We start from the raw sequence: 17,282 nt of genomic DNA, 5'->3' as shown, positions 1-17,282 counted from the left end.
GGGAGGGGGGAGTTGAACAGATTCGACTGACCTCTGTGACAGCGGGCTCCGTGATATCCTGGCGGACAGATACACTGGCCCGACACGGGGTGACACGAGGCGCCATTCATACAGTCGCACTGCAGCTGACACAGCGGGCCGTACAGTCCAGGAGGGCAGGCTGGCAGGGAGGAGATTTAAAGTTGACCTTTAAGCTTGTAAAAAGCTCAATTAATAAACAACTATAACCAGAGAGTTTAACTGTGAGTTTCCAAAAGTGGAAACAGATCTCTGAGGGCCAGAAGTGTCCTCTGGAACTACAAGATCAGCATGTATGTGTGTGGTAACGAAGGGTGAAACTACGGGGGCGGTGTTGCGTTGTCTGCTGATGCTTCTGGTGGTTTTTGGTGTCTTGTACATTCCACGACATCTTCGGGTTGTCTTGAGCTGACTTTACTTTAGGCAAAGCTGAGTCATGTAGTTGTGACGACTCGACAACAGAGAGGCATGAAAAGTATTTGCAGCGGCAGGATGTTGCTGTTGGGTCCATGTTCATCATAATCAAAGAATGCGTCAGCCAGTTCAATTTCTGACTCACTGATGTGTACAACAGTGGAGGCCTGAGGCACACAGGAGCGCACGACAGCAGGGTATGTTTGCTCAGACATGATATCAGATTGCTGTTTTTAACATAAGTGGGATTTTAGTAAAAAAAAAAATAGAATCCTTTTTTTTTTTTAAATCCAGATTGATACCCTGTGACACCTCTGCCCTTCTTTGTGTGCTTGTCTGTTCACTTCTCACCGTGTTCACACAGATGTCCGTAGAAGCCCGGACCGCAGTGACACGTTCCCATCACTCTGTCACAAGAGCCGTTATTTTGACAGTTACATCTCAGCTGACAGTTGGCACCAAATCGACCCGCAGGACACTCTGACATACAAGACAGGAAGACAAAAATATCAACCTCATGACGTCCCATATTTAGACTCAACGCTCCACAACAGATCCCAGTCATAAAATGTGGTCACCTGTGTTGCAGTGTTCACCAGTCCAGCCCAGAGCACAGGTGCAGTTGCCGGTCTCGGAGTCACACACTCCTCCATTACTGCAGTCACAGCGTCGGGTGCAATCTGCCCCAAACCAGCCTGCAGGGCAGCCTGGGGTGGAACACACACACGCTCGAGCTAAACCGAGGAAAACTTCCACAGAAGTAAAGGTGCATGATAGTTAAAAAGGAAAAGACCTAAAAAGGTCTCCTAATATCGTAAATTCACTAACAAATTTGCAAGTGAACAGGTCACCATAACTCACACAGTTGCTGTGACCTGTTCAGAGATCTGAAGACGCCACAGAAACATGTCACCGGTAACGAGAGCTCACCTTTTCTACAGTCATCTCCTGTGTGTCCAGGAAAGCACGCACAGCGACCTGTGACCGGGTCATTCTGTGCTCCATCTCCACACAGCGACATCTGCACACAGTCCACGCCATAACGCCCGGCTGGACACGCTGTCACCACAGAAACACACACACACACCGCTCTCACCTAACGCCGTAACAGTCCAATCAGTTATTTATCAAAGTTTGAGACGGACTTACTGATGTTGCAGCGCGGGCCGATGAATCCTGCTGGACATTCACAGGCTCCGGTTGAAGGAACGCACTTTCCTCCGTTGTCACACTGACACTCTCGTTCACAGTTGGGACCATAACGACCCTCTCCACAAACTGAAAACAAAGTCAGACAATTCCCGTTGCTCCAACTCACTCCCTTGTTGTCTTGTTTATGTATGACATGGTTGTTTGGGCACACCTTGGTCACATTTGAGGCCGTGGAAACCAGGGGCGCAGTAACATGATCCAGACACCGGGTGGCAGAGCTGGTTCGTCTCTGAGCACTGGCAGACCTGGTTACAGTTTTGTCCAAATGTTCCTGGGAGACAAGCTGACAGAGAGAGGTTCAGCCTTAGCAGTGTGCCGGAGGTGTTTTTCCTCTCTGACTCAACGAGAGTTTGTATTTTATTGACACTTAAATGAGCTGGTGAAACTTATAACAGATGCTTCTTATTGAGAACTGAATGGCAGCGGACTCACTCTGTTCACAGCCGCTGCCGGTGAATCCAGGATGACAGCCGCACTCTCCAGAGACGTGGTGGCAGGACGTTCCCTGTGCACAGCTGCAGCGCTGCCTGCAGCCCTCTCCATATGTACCCGGCAGACATGCTGGAGGACAGACGCAGAACAATACCAGATACAAGTCAATAAATCAATTATTCTCATCTTTAATCTGACAGTGATTGCAGTAAAACATGTTCCCTGATGACCAACAAAGCAGGGCTCACTCATCCAGGCCAGATATGCAATTACTGCTACCCTATTGTACTACAGATAGGAACAGGTACAATTATGGGGGAAAATAATTACAACATCTTAAAGTTGATATCATATCATAAAGTTGATTCAGTTGATAAGGTTGATTCAGTTCATTATATACTTACATAATTGTTTCTATGCTTTACATTGATGCAATATGTTTTTCCCTGAAATGTTCTCTTTTGGCTCCCCGTCTCTTTCGGTTCAATAAAATAATGTGCTTATTTTATCTCTAAATAACATTATTACTTTATGCAGAGAAGTACGATAAGACTGCCTTTAGCAGTAGTGACTTTCTCCGTGTGGTTTACATCTGTTTGGTTAGTAAGTTACAGTTCCAAAATAATCATTTTAGAATTTCCTTAATTAATTGATAATCTGAAAAGGACTCAGGTGTGCTCAGCTTAGTTAGTTAGACACAAGTTCTATGTGTATCATATGTAGTAATTACAGTTTAACATCATAACATAATGGAATCATTAAATAAAAACACATAACATCATTTTGCCATTTCAGCAACAAATCCTCTTACTGATGACTTCTCTTTGATGTTAGCTGGTAACTCTGACAGCAGAGTCTAATGATAGAGAAAATAACGCTCTTTGGTGTGAAAATCTAAAGTCTTCCTCAACAGCAGGTTTTTACCTTTGTCGCAGAGTTTCCCTCTCCATCCTGGCGGACACTGACACTCTCCGGTCACATGATGACATGGAGCCCCGTGCTCACACCGACATCGCTGTTCGCAGCCGACACCAAACAGGCCCGCTTCACAAGCTGCTCGCAGGAAGGTGGAGATTAGAATTTATGGTTGACAAAAAGTCCCAGAACCGCCATCGCGGCAGCTTAGTTTCCACAGTGCAGCAGTTCACACGAGGTCATCATTCAGAGTCAGTGGCTCACCTCTCTCACAGCGCTGTCCGATCCAGCCGGTGCTGCAGCTGCAGCGTCCCGTCTGTCTTTCACACTGGCCGCCGTTTTCACATTCACACTGCTGCTGGCAGTCTGCCCCGAATCGACCCACTACACACTCTGTGGAGACATGCAGCAGCATACACAAATGCACACATGACGGTATGAGAGGAGAGAAAGAACACAGTGACATGATGTGACCCACAGACAACAGGGAAAGTTGCCCCATCACTGTTCTGCTGAGTCTTTCTTTTTCCAAATACTTTATAATCAAACCAAGAACCAGGCTGGAAATGAGGGTTAGGAGCCACAGAGTTTGGTAGGTAAAGATATTCCTGTGATGAAATTAGAGGTTTCCTGAGAATGGAAGGGGGCGGGGCCTGACAGAGCTCAACGGGGAAATGTTGTTGCAGGCACAGAGCGAGGATAGTGTGAGAAGGAGAGGTTGGAGGGAAAAGGAGCTGGAATGTCGATGCCTGTTCCCTTTTGCTGAGCAGACTGTTGTGGTGCAGAATCACACGCACTTCCAGCAAATAACCAGACTTAAGGCTAAAACAAATGAGCTCAGCCTGCAAATTAAACAAGATCAGACTGATTTCTTTCCAGAGCACAGGGAAAAGAAACCACAGGCTGCTGCTTTAAAAGTTGACTTCTGGGTTCAGGTGATGCTGATCCTCTGCTCTCGTCTCCAAAACAACCATCATCATTATGGCATTGCAAAATCAGACGTCTTTGTGTCTTACAGGATGGTTTTGAACGATGAGGATTAATTCAGCATGACTGAATTTATTTCATATTACAGTGTATCCCATTGAAGATATGGGTGTGCCCGTCGATTAATTGGTTGGTTTATCTTCTGGTTAGTTGCCTGCAGTGGTTGTAGCTCATGTCAGTTTAAAGAAACTTACTAAAATATTAATTCCTAATGTTGAATCTTGTTTAAAGCTTCAAACAAACTGGGTCTGATTACCGTAGTTCTGGTCTTTATTCTCACTGGAACAAACAGAAAATTAGATCTGACTGCAAATATGACATCTATCCATCTTTTATACCCGTTTATTTCAATTCAGGGTCGCCGGCAGCTGGAGCCAATTCCAGCTGGCAATATAAAACTAGAGCTAACAAAAAACACATATAGAGCACATATAGTAGGATGGTGATAGTTTTAAAAAGGTGTCCCAGCTCAGTTAACAGTATCTGAGGGAAAACAAAGCAACCGTCTGCAGCTGCAGACATTTGTTTTTGGGCATGTGCAATGTTTCCTGTTCCATGACAAATTACTTGCAGCATTTTGGCTGCATTGATTTTACCTTCACAGTGAATGGTTTACATAAAGTGGTTGAACCTCATTGGGCTTCATGCTGAAGTCAGCATTTTCCAGATTTAGCTTAGATTATTATTCAGAGTTCAGTGTTATTATAAATGACGTACTAATTTATAATAACACGTACTAAAATAGGACCTTTTATATATAAAAGACTCTGAGTCCTACCCTGTTCGCAGGCTGTACCGGTCCATCCGCTGACACATGTACATTTCCCATCAGTCTTGTTACAGGTGGCTCCATTCTGGCACAAGCAGCGCTGCCGACAGTCTGTACCGTAAAACCCAGCAGGGCATTCTGGGAGAAAAACACAGACAAACCCATTTAGTGACCTCCTCTTTACCTGTAGCATGGACGATCACTTGTCTTTGTGGTGTAAACTCACCCTCTGTGCAGTTGGGCCCGGTCCAACCTGGCGTGCACACACACTGCCCGCTGGCCGGGTGGCAGATGCCGCTGTTACGGCAGCTACAGGTTTGGTTACATCCCTCCCCGTAGAAACCAGCTGGGCATGCTGCCAGGAGACAGACAAACAATATCATTACCTCCTGATGAACTCTGCTGATCAAAAGTGGGAATTCCAGTGTTTGGTAAGTAATACAGGCCTCGGCATGGGGAACATCAAGCTGGTACTTTCTCATGTGTGACTGGTTTGGGCTTTCCCAAATAATCCTGAAACCTAGAGCGTTTTTTTTTTGTTCTGCTTTGAGTGAGACTTTGAAAGATGCTCTCTCTGATGTGAAGCTGCTACAGAAACGTCCTGATACTGAGCCTCTAATGACACCATCTTTCAGTACGTGTCACTCACTCAGGTTGCAGAATGGACCGATCCAGCCGGCAGGACAGGCGCAAGCACCTCTGATGTGATCGCAGCTCCCACCGTTCTGACACAAACACTTTTCCTGGCAGTCTAAACCGTGGAAACCTTGAGGACACGCTGAAACACACGCACACACATGAGAAGCACCATGTTTTACTGTACATTCAGTGAGTCTGGCGTAACAATCAAGCAGCTTCTCTTACCTTTTTCACAGAAGGTGCCTGTCCATCCCAGCTGACACGTACAAGCTCCACTCACATGGTCACACAACGCTTTGTTTTCACACTGACACTGATGGCGACAACCGAGACCAAACATACCTGCTGGGCACTCTGTGGGAATATCACACACACACCAGAACACAGTTGATAAAATAATCAAAGTGAAAAATTCCAACATTTAGCAACAACAAATATTCAGGGGAACATCAAAAACGTTATGTGGGGCATTTGAATATTTGATAGCTTTTATAATATCAGTGACACAATGAAAGGAGGAGCTGAAAGAAAAACATTCACTTCACCAATTTCTGCAACTTTTTAAATCGATAACTGGAAAGCAATAACATCGCTGGCTCGTTTTTCTCCTTTTCAGTCAGTCCATTTGTCATCGCTAGCAAAATATAGACAGTAGAGTCTCGCACTGCAATGAGAACTTTCACAATCTCCTTAAACGCCTGTGTTCACGTTTTATCAACAGGACAGCATCAGAACTGCGCAAGAATTTAATCAAAAAATGACTATGGCCCAACTAAGAAGTGAGTAAAAGTCACTAGGAGAAGATGGACCAAGCAGCCACTGGCTTCTTCCCACTTTACAACCCTCTCACACGTTCTTTTCTCTCCTTCATGCATTTGTAAGTATCCTCATCACTGGTGTTGCCTTCACTGGTATCATCCCATCATGAGGTAACCTCAAGTTCTTCAAACTGTGTAAAATTCAAACAAAACTGTAAAGAATTTCTGACTAAATAGTGCAGTCACAGTGATCTGCTCCATAACTGCAGGCTATATGCTGGAAGTTTGGTAGAAGGCATAATCATTCACTCTTCACAGAGGATTTGTACTTTTAACCAGCTCGCTCTATGGTGGTGGTCATTTATGTCTTCTTATAATGATCATGTGACGTGACTCTGTAAAGTCAATATACAGTCAGATCTAGAAGTACTTGGACATGGATAAATATTGTGTAATTTGACTTCGATACACCACCACAGTGGATTTGAAATTAGACAACTGAAATAAAGATGTGATTGCAGTGTAAACTGCAAAAATACATGTGAAAGAATGTGTTGATATGATCAGCATTAATTCCCTGTTACAAGAAACAAATTCAGATTGGGTGAAATACTCTAAACTGTACATCTAGAGCAGTTTCTTAATCCTTAAAACTTGTATTAATTTTCCTAATGGCATTTCAGTCCAAAGACCTTCATCTCTGAGCCAAACAGTATAATTAGAGTGAGTCTGATAGAGTATAACCTCATGTGATTATTTTACAGTCACAGAATTTAATTGCCACAACTGTCAATGAATATGGAAAGACGTTAAGATCTTGAAAAATGTATCACATCATAATTTCACATCACAGCAGAATGAGTCCTGCTTGTGTTCAATGCCATATCACCAACACATCACATACTCTGATGGCAGTGCGGTCCAGTGAAGCCAGCCTCACAGTTGCACAGGCCCGTCACAGGGTCACAGCTGCTGTCTCCATTTCTGCAGTTGCAGGTTTCTGCACAGTCAGCTCCCCAGTGTCCTGCATCACAGGCTGCAACACGAAGTGTGCAAGTATCAGACAAAGTCAAAGAAAATCAGCTGTAACTGCAAATGGTTACATCTGCAAGGATGACTTTTTTTTTTTTACCTTTCCTGCAGCTGTGACCAGTCCAGCCAGGAGCACAGCTACACCGCCCACTCACTGAATCACAGCGAGCATTGTTCTCACAAACACACTTCATCTGGCATCTTTGACCAAAACGTCCAATCGGGCACGCTGTAAACAGAAAAAAACAAACAAACATCAAAATGAATCTTTGGAACAAACTCCACCAGACTGCATGTGAAGGACAACAATTTCCCGTGACAGTTTCTGCTCTGTGATTCAGCCGTCAAGTGAGCCTTGAAGAGCTGTTAATAAGAGCTTATTTTCCAATCAATTAAATGAAAAAAACCAAACATTGGAGGTTGCTGAAGGATTTCAACTAATGACCTCTGAGAAAAACTTGTTCTCTGTCTTCCAGCATGCTGCTTCATTTCACATCCAAACTGCATCAATATTCCACAGTGCTGCCATCTTCCTCATCTGTTGGACTGTTTAATGCATGTTGCTATGGAAGCCTTGTAAAAAAAAAAGCCCACTGCTGTTACTCACAGTTTTGACAGAGTCTTCCCATGAATCCTGGAGGACATTGACACGAGCCGTTGTGTTTATCACACACGCCGCCATTCGCACAAGCCGGGCAGGTTTCTGTGCAGCCGGGACCCCAGAAGCCCTCGGCACACACTGAAAGATTATTCATTCTTTACAGCTGTTATCATGTAAAACTATTGTGCAAAAGCTGAAAAAACGATATGTCTGCACTCACCGCTCTCACAGTTTTGTCCAAAAGTGCCAGCCGGACAATGGCATCGTCCTGTCACTTTGTCACAAGGGGCACCGGTGCAGTTACAAGGCTGGATGCAGCCTTCTCCAAACCTTCCTTCTGGACACTCTGACAGAGGACACACCCAGGACGAATATTCATCAACACAGGATGCCAATAAGGTAACACAAATAAGCCCACCTATCCACTCATCTACCTTGGTCACAGTTCTCGCCATGACGACCAGGAGGGCATTTTCTTTGGCACTGTCCGGTCACATGATCACAGGACACCCCTGGTGGACAGGCACACTTCTTCTCACAGCCGGCTCCATAAGTACCAGGTCTGCATTCTAGAAACAGAACGGTGACGCTCCAATTACCACCTATAGAATAGTGTCATGAGGGCCTAGGCACAAAACTCTCCTCCTTATCCTTATTAGAAACAAAATAAACAAAAACACTGTATTAATCTGTCTAACCCACTTTGTAAATATGTTAAAATGGCTGCAATTTCAGGGGACGTTATTCTCCGTATAATCGTTTGTTGGATGGCCAAGTAGCTGTGGAAGGCCCAGATTTTCCATTGTCACATTTGTGAAGCATGTGTTTGTCTGTTCCTTCAACTTTTCCAACTTCTACACCCACTTCACACCACGATTGCCAAGGTGTGTGGAGGAGAACATTTGAATGTCACTTTTCTTTCATTCTTAACACTATTTCTAACACTTCTCATATTACCGTAGCAACACCATGAATGCCACCCAAGAGAGGCTGAAAATGCATCCTTAATCTCTCCGGAATTGCCATCTCTTTACTCTATCTTTGAGTTTGGCCATATGGAACAGCTAAATGCTTTTGATTTTAAAAGAGGTTGGACATCACTTTGTGCCAAGGGGAATCAAACATAGAATACATACTGTTGCATGTGCTTATTTTGTCTGTTTGCAAATGTTTGTTCAACTTTCTTGTATTATTTATTAATTACTCGCATTTGACTTGTTTTAAGTGGCATTTATGTGGATATTTGCATTGCAGTGCCTATGGACATTAAAGATACAGCAAATTTTGGCTTGCATTGAAAACTATTTGATTCTCTAGCTTTTTTCTTTTGCCTGTGGATGCACAAGGCAGGTGTCACCAGATTTAGTCTGTTTTCAGGATGATATTTTACATAATCGTTGAAAGTTGAAAACTAAACACGATCTCAAAGGAGAATACAAGCTACATTTTCTCACCTTCTTTGCAGGTGTTGCCCTGATAACCAGCTTTGCAGACACAGGTGCCATGACGACGGTGACATTCCTGAGTGTTTTTCTGGTCACACTGACACTCCTTGGAGCAGCCGGGTCCGAAAGTCCACTTCGGACACGCTGAAGATGAAAATGAAAAGAATGAGATGTGGAAGATTTCACGTCATGGTGCAGAGAAACCATCTGATACGACATTAAAGTTCAAACTGTTCTTATAATTTGTAGCGTCTGACATGAGAGTTGAGAAGCTACTCATGTGTGAGCGGTGGGACTCACGGAGGTGACAGAAGCGTCCATAGAGTCCAGGATCACACAGACAGGCTCCGTAGGTCCGGTGGCAGCGGCCGTTATTGGCACAGTTGCACTTCTTGTTGCACTGTTTCCCATAAAAGCCTTTAGGACAACCTGGACAGGGAGAAAACATAATAACCGCTTCAACCCTGCAATGACTCAGTCGTATCCTAGATACTGTCAATGAAAACTATTGAACTGCTGTCTGGAAAAAGCGAGGCTTCTCACCATCCTGGCACATGTCTCCACTCACACCAGGAGGGCAGCGGCAGCTTCCATTGACGGGATCACAGCTGGCGCCGTTTTTACACTTACAAGGGAGGGAGCAGTTTTTACCAAAATAACCCTCAGGGCACGCTGTAAGGTAGAAAAATAAATCACAGTTAACACATGTAACTCTGAGGAGAACCTGGAATGAAAGTAACACACAGGTGTAGGCTGATATTTGTGTGTAAGGAGTGTGTGTTCGGTCATTCCTCACTCTGGTTGCAAATGAAGCCTGTCCATCCATCAGGGCAATCACAGCCACTTTTCCAAATATTACATTTTCCCCCATTGGTGCAGTCGTCGCACGTCAGGCTGCAGTCGCTGCCAAAAGTGTCATCCAAACACACTGAAGACAAAAGAGTTATCACATGGCTTTTTAACTCAAGTAACTGGCTACAGTCACATTCATAGCTAGTCAAATTTAAGCTTAGATTTTCTTATAGTTGGCCTTACTATGACATTTAACATTTTACATGTTCAACAAGTGCTTCCATCAAGTTTGAGTACCACAAAGCAGAGCTATGACTCCCTGCCTCAGACTCAAACCATTTGCCAGGCCACATGAGCCTCAGCATTCCTGCCAGTAGAACTGTTGTGGTTTATTGGTATGTACGAACAGTCTGGGGGCATGAAGCAAAGTGATTAACCCCCAACGTGTGGTCTGCTTCTGCTTTCACTAAATGAGTCTGTCAGACTGCTTCACTAGAGCCAGGTAATCAGATACAGGTTTCCTGTTAATGATAATGATTCATTAATGGCAGTGAGGGAACTCACCGAATTTCTCTGCCAGGTTGCTCTCAGCCCTCAGCTCCCCTTCATCCTCTTCGTAGTCATCAAAGCGCTCCAGTGGCTGGCCATAGTCCTGCAGCAAGGTGAGCTGAGGGCGAGCAAGAGGCAGCTCAATGGTCCCTCCGCTGGAGAGGGCCTCGATGGCACCTTCAAGTGCTGCAGTGGCAGAAAAGATGCAAACTGCACACATTAGCCAGAATGCATATGTATCATTTGTTACACAGATATATGTTTCCAAATATTTCTTCAATAATCAATTTCATACAGTTTTCAACTGTGGATGAAGGCAAGACTGTGGACTGTATACATGTTGACTGGCAAAAAAACAGCCCACAAGTTTGATTGTATGAACATGGACTGGTGGCTTTTTTATAATGAGTGTATGCCCAATATGGGTTTCTTATTTATTAGCACAAAGACACACAATTCTTCTTAGGTGCACACAGTTGATGCGAACACATTCCTGCCAATTCATGGAGATTATCAAACTGACCATAGCATCAAGATACTTTCAAGACACGTAGTAACGCACCCGTTTGGATTCACAGACGAACACAATACAGGTGACGAACTTATTTGAAAATCAGCACTTGAAGTATTTTCTGACAAAAGAATTTAATTAAGTGTGTTTTTTAGACCACAAAAGCAAACACAGCAGTTTGGGGTGAGCTTACACGAAAATTCAATAGGAAACCTCTTACGCCTTCAGCAAATTTTGAAACTAAATTATGAATATACTGTTTACTATCTTAACATTTATTTTTCAAAATACATAGATCACATAAGCATTTGGCTTTTAGCTTTACTAATATCATTATAATGTTTCATTCATCAGATGAAAAAAATGTCATCCTTTAGTTTGATTTTTGGTTATCTGTCACTGAAACCTTAAAGAGGAAATACTTATTTAAGTCACCGGCACATCTAATGGTAAATTAGTTTTTATAGTGTTTTTATCATCACTGTCCATTACAGTTACAAAACACATTCACCCACACATTCATGCAGCACTCTTTAGATAACATACATGCACTTTTTCAGTTAGCGGTGCTGAATTAGCAGTGCATGTGTGCAAGGGGCTTATTTTACACGCACATTCAGACAAGGATGAGCACATCAGAAGCAATCAGGATTTAGTATCTTGCCAAAAGACACTGGAACATGCAGACTGGAGGAGTCAGGGTACAACGACCTTTTGATTAGTTGTCAATCCCCTGCTTGCACATGGGAAACTAAATTTTCTCATATCAAAAACTACTACCACTGTGATTTACTATTAGTATGATTAATCCTGACTCACCTTCTTTCTCCAGTGTAAAAATAAATTTGATGCTGGCTGGCTGTACGATCTGGCACACATTTGTCAGATTTCTGGTGTAAATTCCCATCGCACACATTTTTCAACGTGATTGCTGACACTCACCGATGCAGGATTGCCGGTCCTCATCCAGCCGAAAACCTCGGCGGCAGAAACACTGGAAGGAGCCTGCATTGTTCTGGCAGGTGTGATCACAGCCGCCGTTGGCTGCCAGACACTCATCCACATCTAAACAACACAAACACAACCCAGAGTCACAGGCTTCTGCAACATCAAGCGGTAAAGTTGAGAAAAGTCAATACAACCACATGGTGCTCAAGAAAACAAACGCTACACTGTTTATATGTTTTAAATGAAGGTTAAACATACCGTCACAGCTACAACCATCTGAGTTGAGCCTGTATCCTGCTAAGCAGTAGCATTCATAACCCCCAGGGTAGTTGGTGCAGTCCTGCTCACAGCAGGAGCTCTGCTCTCCACACTCGTCGACATCTGCCAAACACAACAAGCAGGACGACAAAAACTATGATCCAACTGCAGCTTCACGGTTCACTGACTGAAACTTTTTTAATGACATAATATAAACTGTGCTGATTTAACAGCCAATTAAGATTAAGTTACATATAAAGAACAATACTGTGGAGCTGAACTTCTTCTCTTCCCCCAATAAACAGTGACTTGTATCTGTAAATGTTCAATTGTTTTCTGACAACATAAACTTTAACCTAAGCAACATTTTAACCTAAGCACTACAAATCCCTTAAGTGGTAAAGGATTTTTGTGAGCCTGTCTTAAAACCCTTTTTATGTACTTCAGGAACCATGCAGAGCCATGTTTCTCACGTGTTTTATTACATCGTGTGATGTTGAATGAAATGTTAGAACCGGAATCCTTCACTCTGAATTTATGCTCAATTGTCGATTTTTCTAAGTGCAGCTGAATTAAACAAATCCAGTCTAATTCAAGAGTCCTGCACTTAAAAAGAAGCTAGAGTTCAGCTTTAGCTGAAGCAGAATCAGAAAGATGCTGATTAAACTTCAAGGTAATTTTGGAAGATGTAGACTTGAATACTACTTCAGAAAGAGGGGAAAAATTACAGGAAACTAGTTCCACAACCACATTTCCAAAGACGTTGAGCTGCTGTGTAACATGTTAATAAGAACAGCTGTAATAATGCAAATTTCATAAACCAATATATAAAAAGAACATAGAAAATATATAAAGTGTTGAAAGCAACTTCATGAAATATGTAACCTCATTTTGAATTTGATGGCCACAACAAGTCTGTGTAGCATCCTATCTTCTTTTAACAATAGTCTGCAAAGTTTATCTGTTATTTTACCTCATCCCAATGAAGAAAAAGGTTGATTTCTGGAGATAATGATAAAAATTAAGCCATTATCTATCAACACGAGATAACAACAGGGCTGTTCTCAGCTCCTGTGGTCCTCTATAAAATGGGTCCAAAAATCCAATCAAAGGCTATGAAGCAAAATAAATTGTATCCATTAACACACAGACTCTGGTGCTAGCTTCCATAAGGGGCAGGGGCATAACAGAGGAAATGATTCTTGAATGAGCCGTCTGGTTTTATCCAGCTGTTCCAAATAAACTGGTAACTGTTGAGGGTGTGCTAGTTTGGCTCCAAACCATTTATGTAATAGAAGCTATAAATAACTCCTTGGTTCATTAAAAAGAAAAAAAACATTCATTGAAGTGAAACCATTCTTGAAATATTGTTTCAATAAGAACAATAGACAGACAGACTGAGGTGAAACCAAAACCAGGCACTTTAACGGTGAAGACATCAAGTTCATCAATCAGAATTATTTCAGTTTTTTCACGTCGACTGAGCTTTGATGAACTCTTGTTTGAAGTTTAGAAAATATGGATGCTTTGCAAGTTTAGAAGCTGACGTAAACTGGGAATAGAAAACAGAACCCTGGGTAACCCTGGGTAATAGTGTTTTGCCAAAACACTATTTCATAAAACACTGAAAACTGACTAAAAATTTATTTAGTACTGCAGTTTATGGAGAATTTCTATGAAAAAGCACTGATTTTATGTCTTACATGGTGCGTCAGTCTCTTACCAACACAGGTTTTTAGGTCATCATCTAGCCTGTAACCATGGTTACAGGTGCAAACAGGCCCACTGGTTGAATGCTGGCAGTGATGTGAACATCCACCGTTGTTGTTCTCACAGCTGTTCACTATCTCCATCTCAATTCCTTCAGATCAGAATGTGTATATGTGTATATAACAGTATAAGCATTAACATACTGTATATTCTATAAGCTCAGCATGACTTTTTAAACAAGTGATAATACTGAGGTGAGGATTTAAACTGACTGTAACACTGTTTTCCATCAGCTCCCAGCTCATAGGCTGCATTGCAAACACAAGTGTAAGAGCCCAGAGTGTTGTGGCAGCCGTGAGCGCAGTTGGCCTCTTCAGTCTCACACTCATCGATATCTGGGGAACAAAGCATTTAAAAAAAAAAAAAAAACTTAACTGTGGGGAAGACATGCATCTGGCCTGTTCAGGTTCAATGACATTTGTAATGTGTTTCTCACTAAACAAGTCTACACAAGTTTTACTTCAAGATGCATTGATATCTCTAATAATAGTTAAAGTTTGAATCTACCTTCACAGGTTTTCCCATCTTCAGCCAGCATGTAGCCAACCTTACAGTCGCAGTGAGCCTTGCCCCCATCAACTCGACACTCATGCATACAGCCTCCATTCTGATCTGCACACGGATTCTGCACTGTAACACAAAACAGTACACATTTAAAACAAACCCACACAGCGAAGAGTGCTTCAGGCACAACAGTAAACTGTAAAACTTGACTGCTCAACATCCTAATATACAGCATGTGGAGAGCTTTAAATCCACCCTTCACCTCCACCTCATCTTTACTGCTCTCTCTGCACGGTTATGCGTGTGTTTAACTTGTGCAAGCCTGTCTGGCATCTGGGATGAGAACCTTTAGCTCTGCAAAAATTAGAGGAGACTGTTCACAGCCAACAATTACAAAGTAAAAGCTTCTGCAAGACAGTAATTTAAAATACATATATGTATCATTTCCTACCTCTGGAGAACTGTACTTGACTGCACAGCCTCAGAGATTTGAAGAGATTAAAAGAAGCAAGGACATCAAAACACAAATTAAGAAAAAAAAACAATGAGGATGGCTGTGACTCATTTCAGCTTGATGTTTTATCCGATGAATGACAGTTAATCATATTCCAGCTCAGACATCCTGTAAGATAATTACATTTGGCAGCAGATGCAGCAAATGTGTTTTTAATGGTATGATCTAATCTTCAGAATCACACCTTTGTCATCTCACAAAGCTCTCAGCTTTATTGGCACCCTTTCCTCAGCAAGACATCAACTTATTATTCCTCCTTTTTGTCTTCTGTTACATGCATGTTTGGAGTCTGAAAACATGGATACTCACATTTGCAATGCTTGCCATCCTCTGTCAGCGTATAATCTGGCTTGCAGCGGCAGCGGAAATGAGCAGCAGACTGCTGCACACAATAGTGTTCACATCCCCCATTGCTGATGGCACAAGTGTGGACAGCTAAAAAAAAAAGGACAAAGTTAACTAGCTACAGGGTCACTAAGAGGAAAAACAAGGCATCTGAACAAATCAAGTGACAGACTAAAATATCACAGAAATATCTACAGAAATCCAGAGAGGCCATAACTGATATATTAACATTCCTGCAGACGCACCAATTACTTCAGAGAATTGCTATGCAGTGAGCCTCGAGAGATCCATCACAATAAAATGGCCAAAAATCACAGAGAGCCTTGAATGACAGGGTGCCTGTGGTGGACACACACTCGTGTGCTGATGAGGTTGAGTGAAGTTGAGCTCAGCAATCTTTCCAGCCAGTGTTTCTCTTCTTTGAAGCAACAGATGGATCTGAATCTCTTCAGAGAAAATAACAGGTAGAGGCCAAACAGCCCGATGCTCTCAATGATGGTGTTATTCATTCTCAGAGGCTGGAGTCAAGATCCATCCATCTCAAGTGCATGTCAAACCACAGAGGGCTTTCCAGCTCAAATATTATGCAGCTTCATGCTAAGTGTGTGGGATACAGCTGACCTTATCTGGCAGATCGAGCTGGATAAGACATGCAAAGTTGAGACAGAATTGATACAAGCACATCCAACTCTGTGCTTCTTGGTGTGTTGTCCTTTATGTAGTCAAGCTGTTGCCACATAGGGCAAACTACAAAATCTCATTTTATTCATAAATAGGAGAAGCAAGATTCCTGCATTCACATATTTAGCATCAACATGATCTTCACCATGACTGAGTCTACATGCACAAGGTTATTATTGGTGCAATCAGTCAATTCTTCATGTAACAGCTGTCAAGCAAAAGCCTCTCAGGGACAGATGGGTCCTTGCTAATATATCTACACTAGAAGACATGGAACAACTTTTCTTCATGAAGCCAAGATAAGCAGGATGATTTACACTGTCAGTGTCAGACAGCACTCTCTGTATACATTCCTGTCTGTAGAAACCAGAGCCAGGTTTATACTCTTTTTCTTCAATCAGCCATTTGTGATAATTCCAAAGCGAATGCATCTGCTGTGACAGGAATTACATACGGGCAATGAGTGAATGCTGTAGAGGTCAAGTGATGGGACTTCACTTACATTTGCTCATGTGAGATTCAGTACATGAGCAGTTTTTGATAATGGCTTCATTTATTTCTACAGACTATAGCTTTGTACTTTATAATTGCTTATATTGGGTATTTTACTTTAAATGACAACTTAACAAAATAAATATGCTATTTGGATTGAGATGCTCTGGACACAACACTCTCCAGCTCTAACTCTGTGTTCTGGTGCGTTCAATCACATGAGTCAAATATCATCTGAAGAGTTATGATATGTCATACACACTTTTGATTAACCAGGAAATATTTCATTTTTACAAACTCTGTGCTATGAAAACCTTGCACCACGCCCCCCGCAAGTTACTTTATAGATATCTGTGAGGCGTGTGTAATGATACAGTCCCACACAATCAGTTGTGAGCATTTGTTGTCTTTCTGTCCACTGTTGCACTGTTGTTGTAGCCTGAATATCTTTTTTTTTTTTTTTTTAAAAAGCCATTTAATGAAAAACAGTTTTTAGAAATTTGTCTGTAGAGAGAAGATGTCACACATATTTGACTAATGGTGAAATAAACTGACAGTGTGGCCTGTAAGAAAAATAACCATCAGTTGCATTAATGCTGGTTGATGTGATTCAGCTGCAGAAACAAAGCTTTAAAAAGTAGCTATCTCCAACTACACACTGAAAAATCAAACCGTCCCAACTGTGTTCATTTTTTA

General features: G+C 42.3%; 1 protein-coding gene across 1 annotated transcript in view; it reads right to left on the bottom strand.

The window, feature by feature from the left end:
- megf6b (multiple EGF-like-domains 6b) overlaps nt 1-17,282 on the bottom strand; it is a 56,406-nt gene that overhangs the window by 2,884 nt on the left and 36,240 nt on the right. Inside the window, exons 7-35 of the mRNA XM_072381912.1 lie at nt 15,378-15,503; nt 14,558-14,680; nt 14,263-14,385; nt 14,004-14,141; nt 12,281-12,403; nt 12,017-12,139; nt 10,579-10,749; nt 10,019-10,150; nt 9,766-9,894; nt 9,523-9,651; nt 9,232-9,366; nt 8,212-8,346; nt 7,998-8,123; nt 7,784-7,915; nt 7,277-7,405; nt 7,049-7,180; nt 5,612-5,740; nt 5,397-5,525; nt 4,974-5,102; nt 4,757-4,885; nt 3,256-3,384; nt 3,001-3,129; nt 2,077-2,205; nt 1,796-1,927; nt 1,582-1,710; nt 1,363-1,491; nt 1,011-1,139; nt 784-912; nt 32-160 (exon numbers count right to left, since the gene is read on the bottom strand). Coding sequence (XP_072238013.1) covers nt 32-160; nt 784-912; nt 1,011-1,139; nt 1,363-1,491; nt 1,582-1,710; nt 1,796-1,927; nt 2,077-2,205; nt 3,001-3,129; nt 3,256-3,384; nt 4,757-4,885; nt 4,974-5,102; nt 5,397-5,525; nt 5,612-5,740; nt 7,049-7,180; nt 7,277-7,405; nt 7,784-7,915; nt 7,998-8,123; nt 8,212-8,346; nt 9,232-9,366; nt 9,523-9,651; nt 9,766-9,894; nt 10,019-10,150; nt 10,579-10,749; nt 12,017-12,139; nt 12,281-12,403; nt 14,004-14,141; nt 14,263-14,385; nt 14,558-14,680; nt 15,378-15,503 — 3,786 coding nt within the window. The remainder of the gene's footprint in view (nt 1-31; nt 161-783; nt 913-1,010; nt 1,140-1,362; nt 1,492-1,581; nt 1,711-1,795; nt 1,928-2,076; nt 2,206-3,000; nt 3,130-3,255; nt 3,385-4,756; nt 4,886-4,973; nt 5,103-5,396; nt 5,526-5,611; nt 5,741-7,048; nt 7,181-7,276; nt 7,406-7,783; nt 7,916-7,997; nt 8,124-8,211; nt 8,347-9,231; nt 9,367-9,522; nt 9,652-9,765; nt 9,895-10,018; nt 10,151-10,578; nt 10,750-12,016; nt 12,140-12,280; nt 12,404-14,003; nt 14,142-14,262; nt 14,386-14,557; nt 14,681-15,377; nt 15,504-17,282) is intronic.

This window comes from Leuresthes tenuis, unplaced genomic scaffold (genome assembly GCF_036924035.1).
Source record: "Leuresthes tenuis unplaced genomic scaffold, fLeuTen1.0.hap1 SCAF_3, whole genome shotgun sequence".
NCBI classification, from domain to species: domain Eukaryota; kingdom Metazoa; phylum Chordata; class Actinopteri; order Atheriniformes; family Atherinopsidae; genus Leuresthes; species Leuresthes tenuis.
Note: the sequence above shows the minus strand (reverse complement) of the source record. Positions and strands in the feature narration are given on the sequence as shown.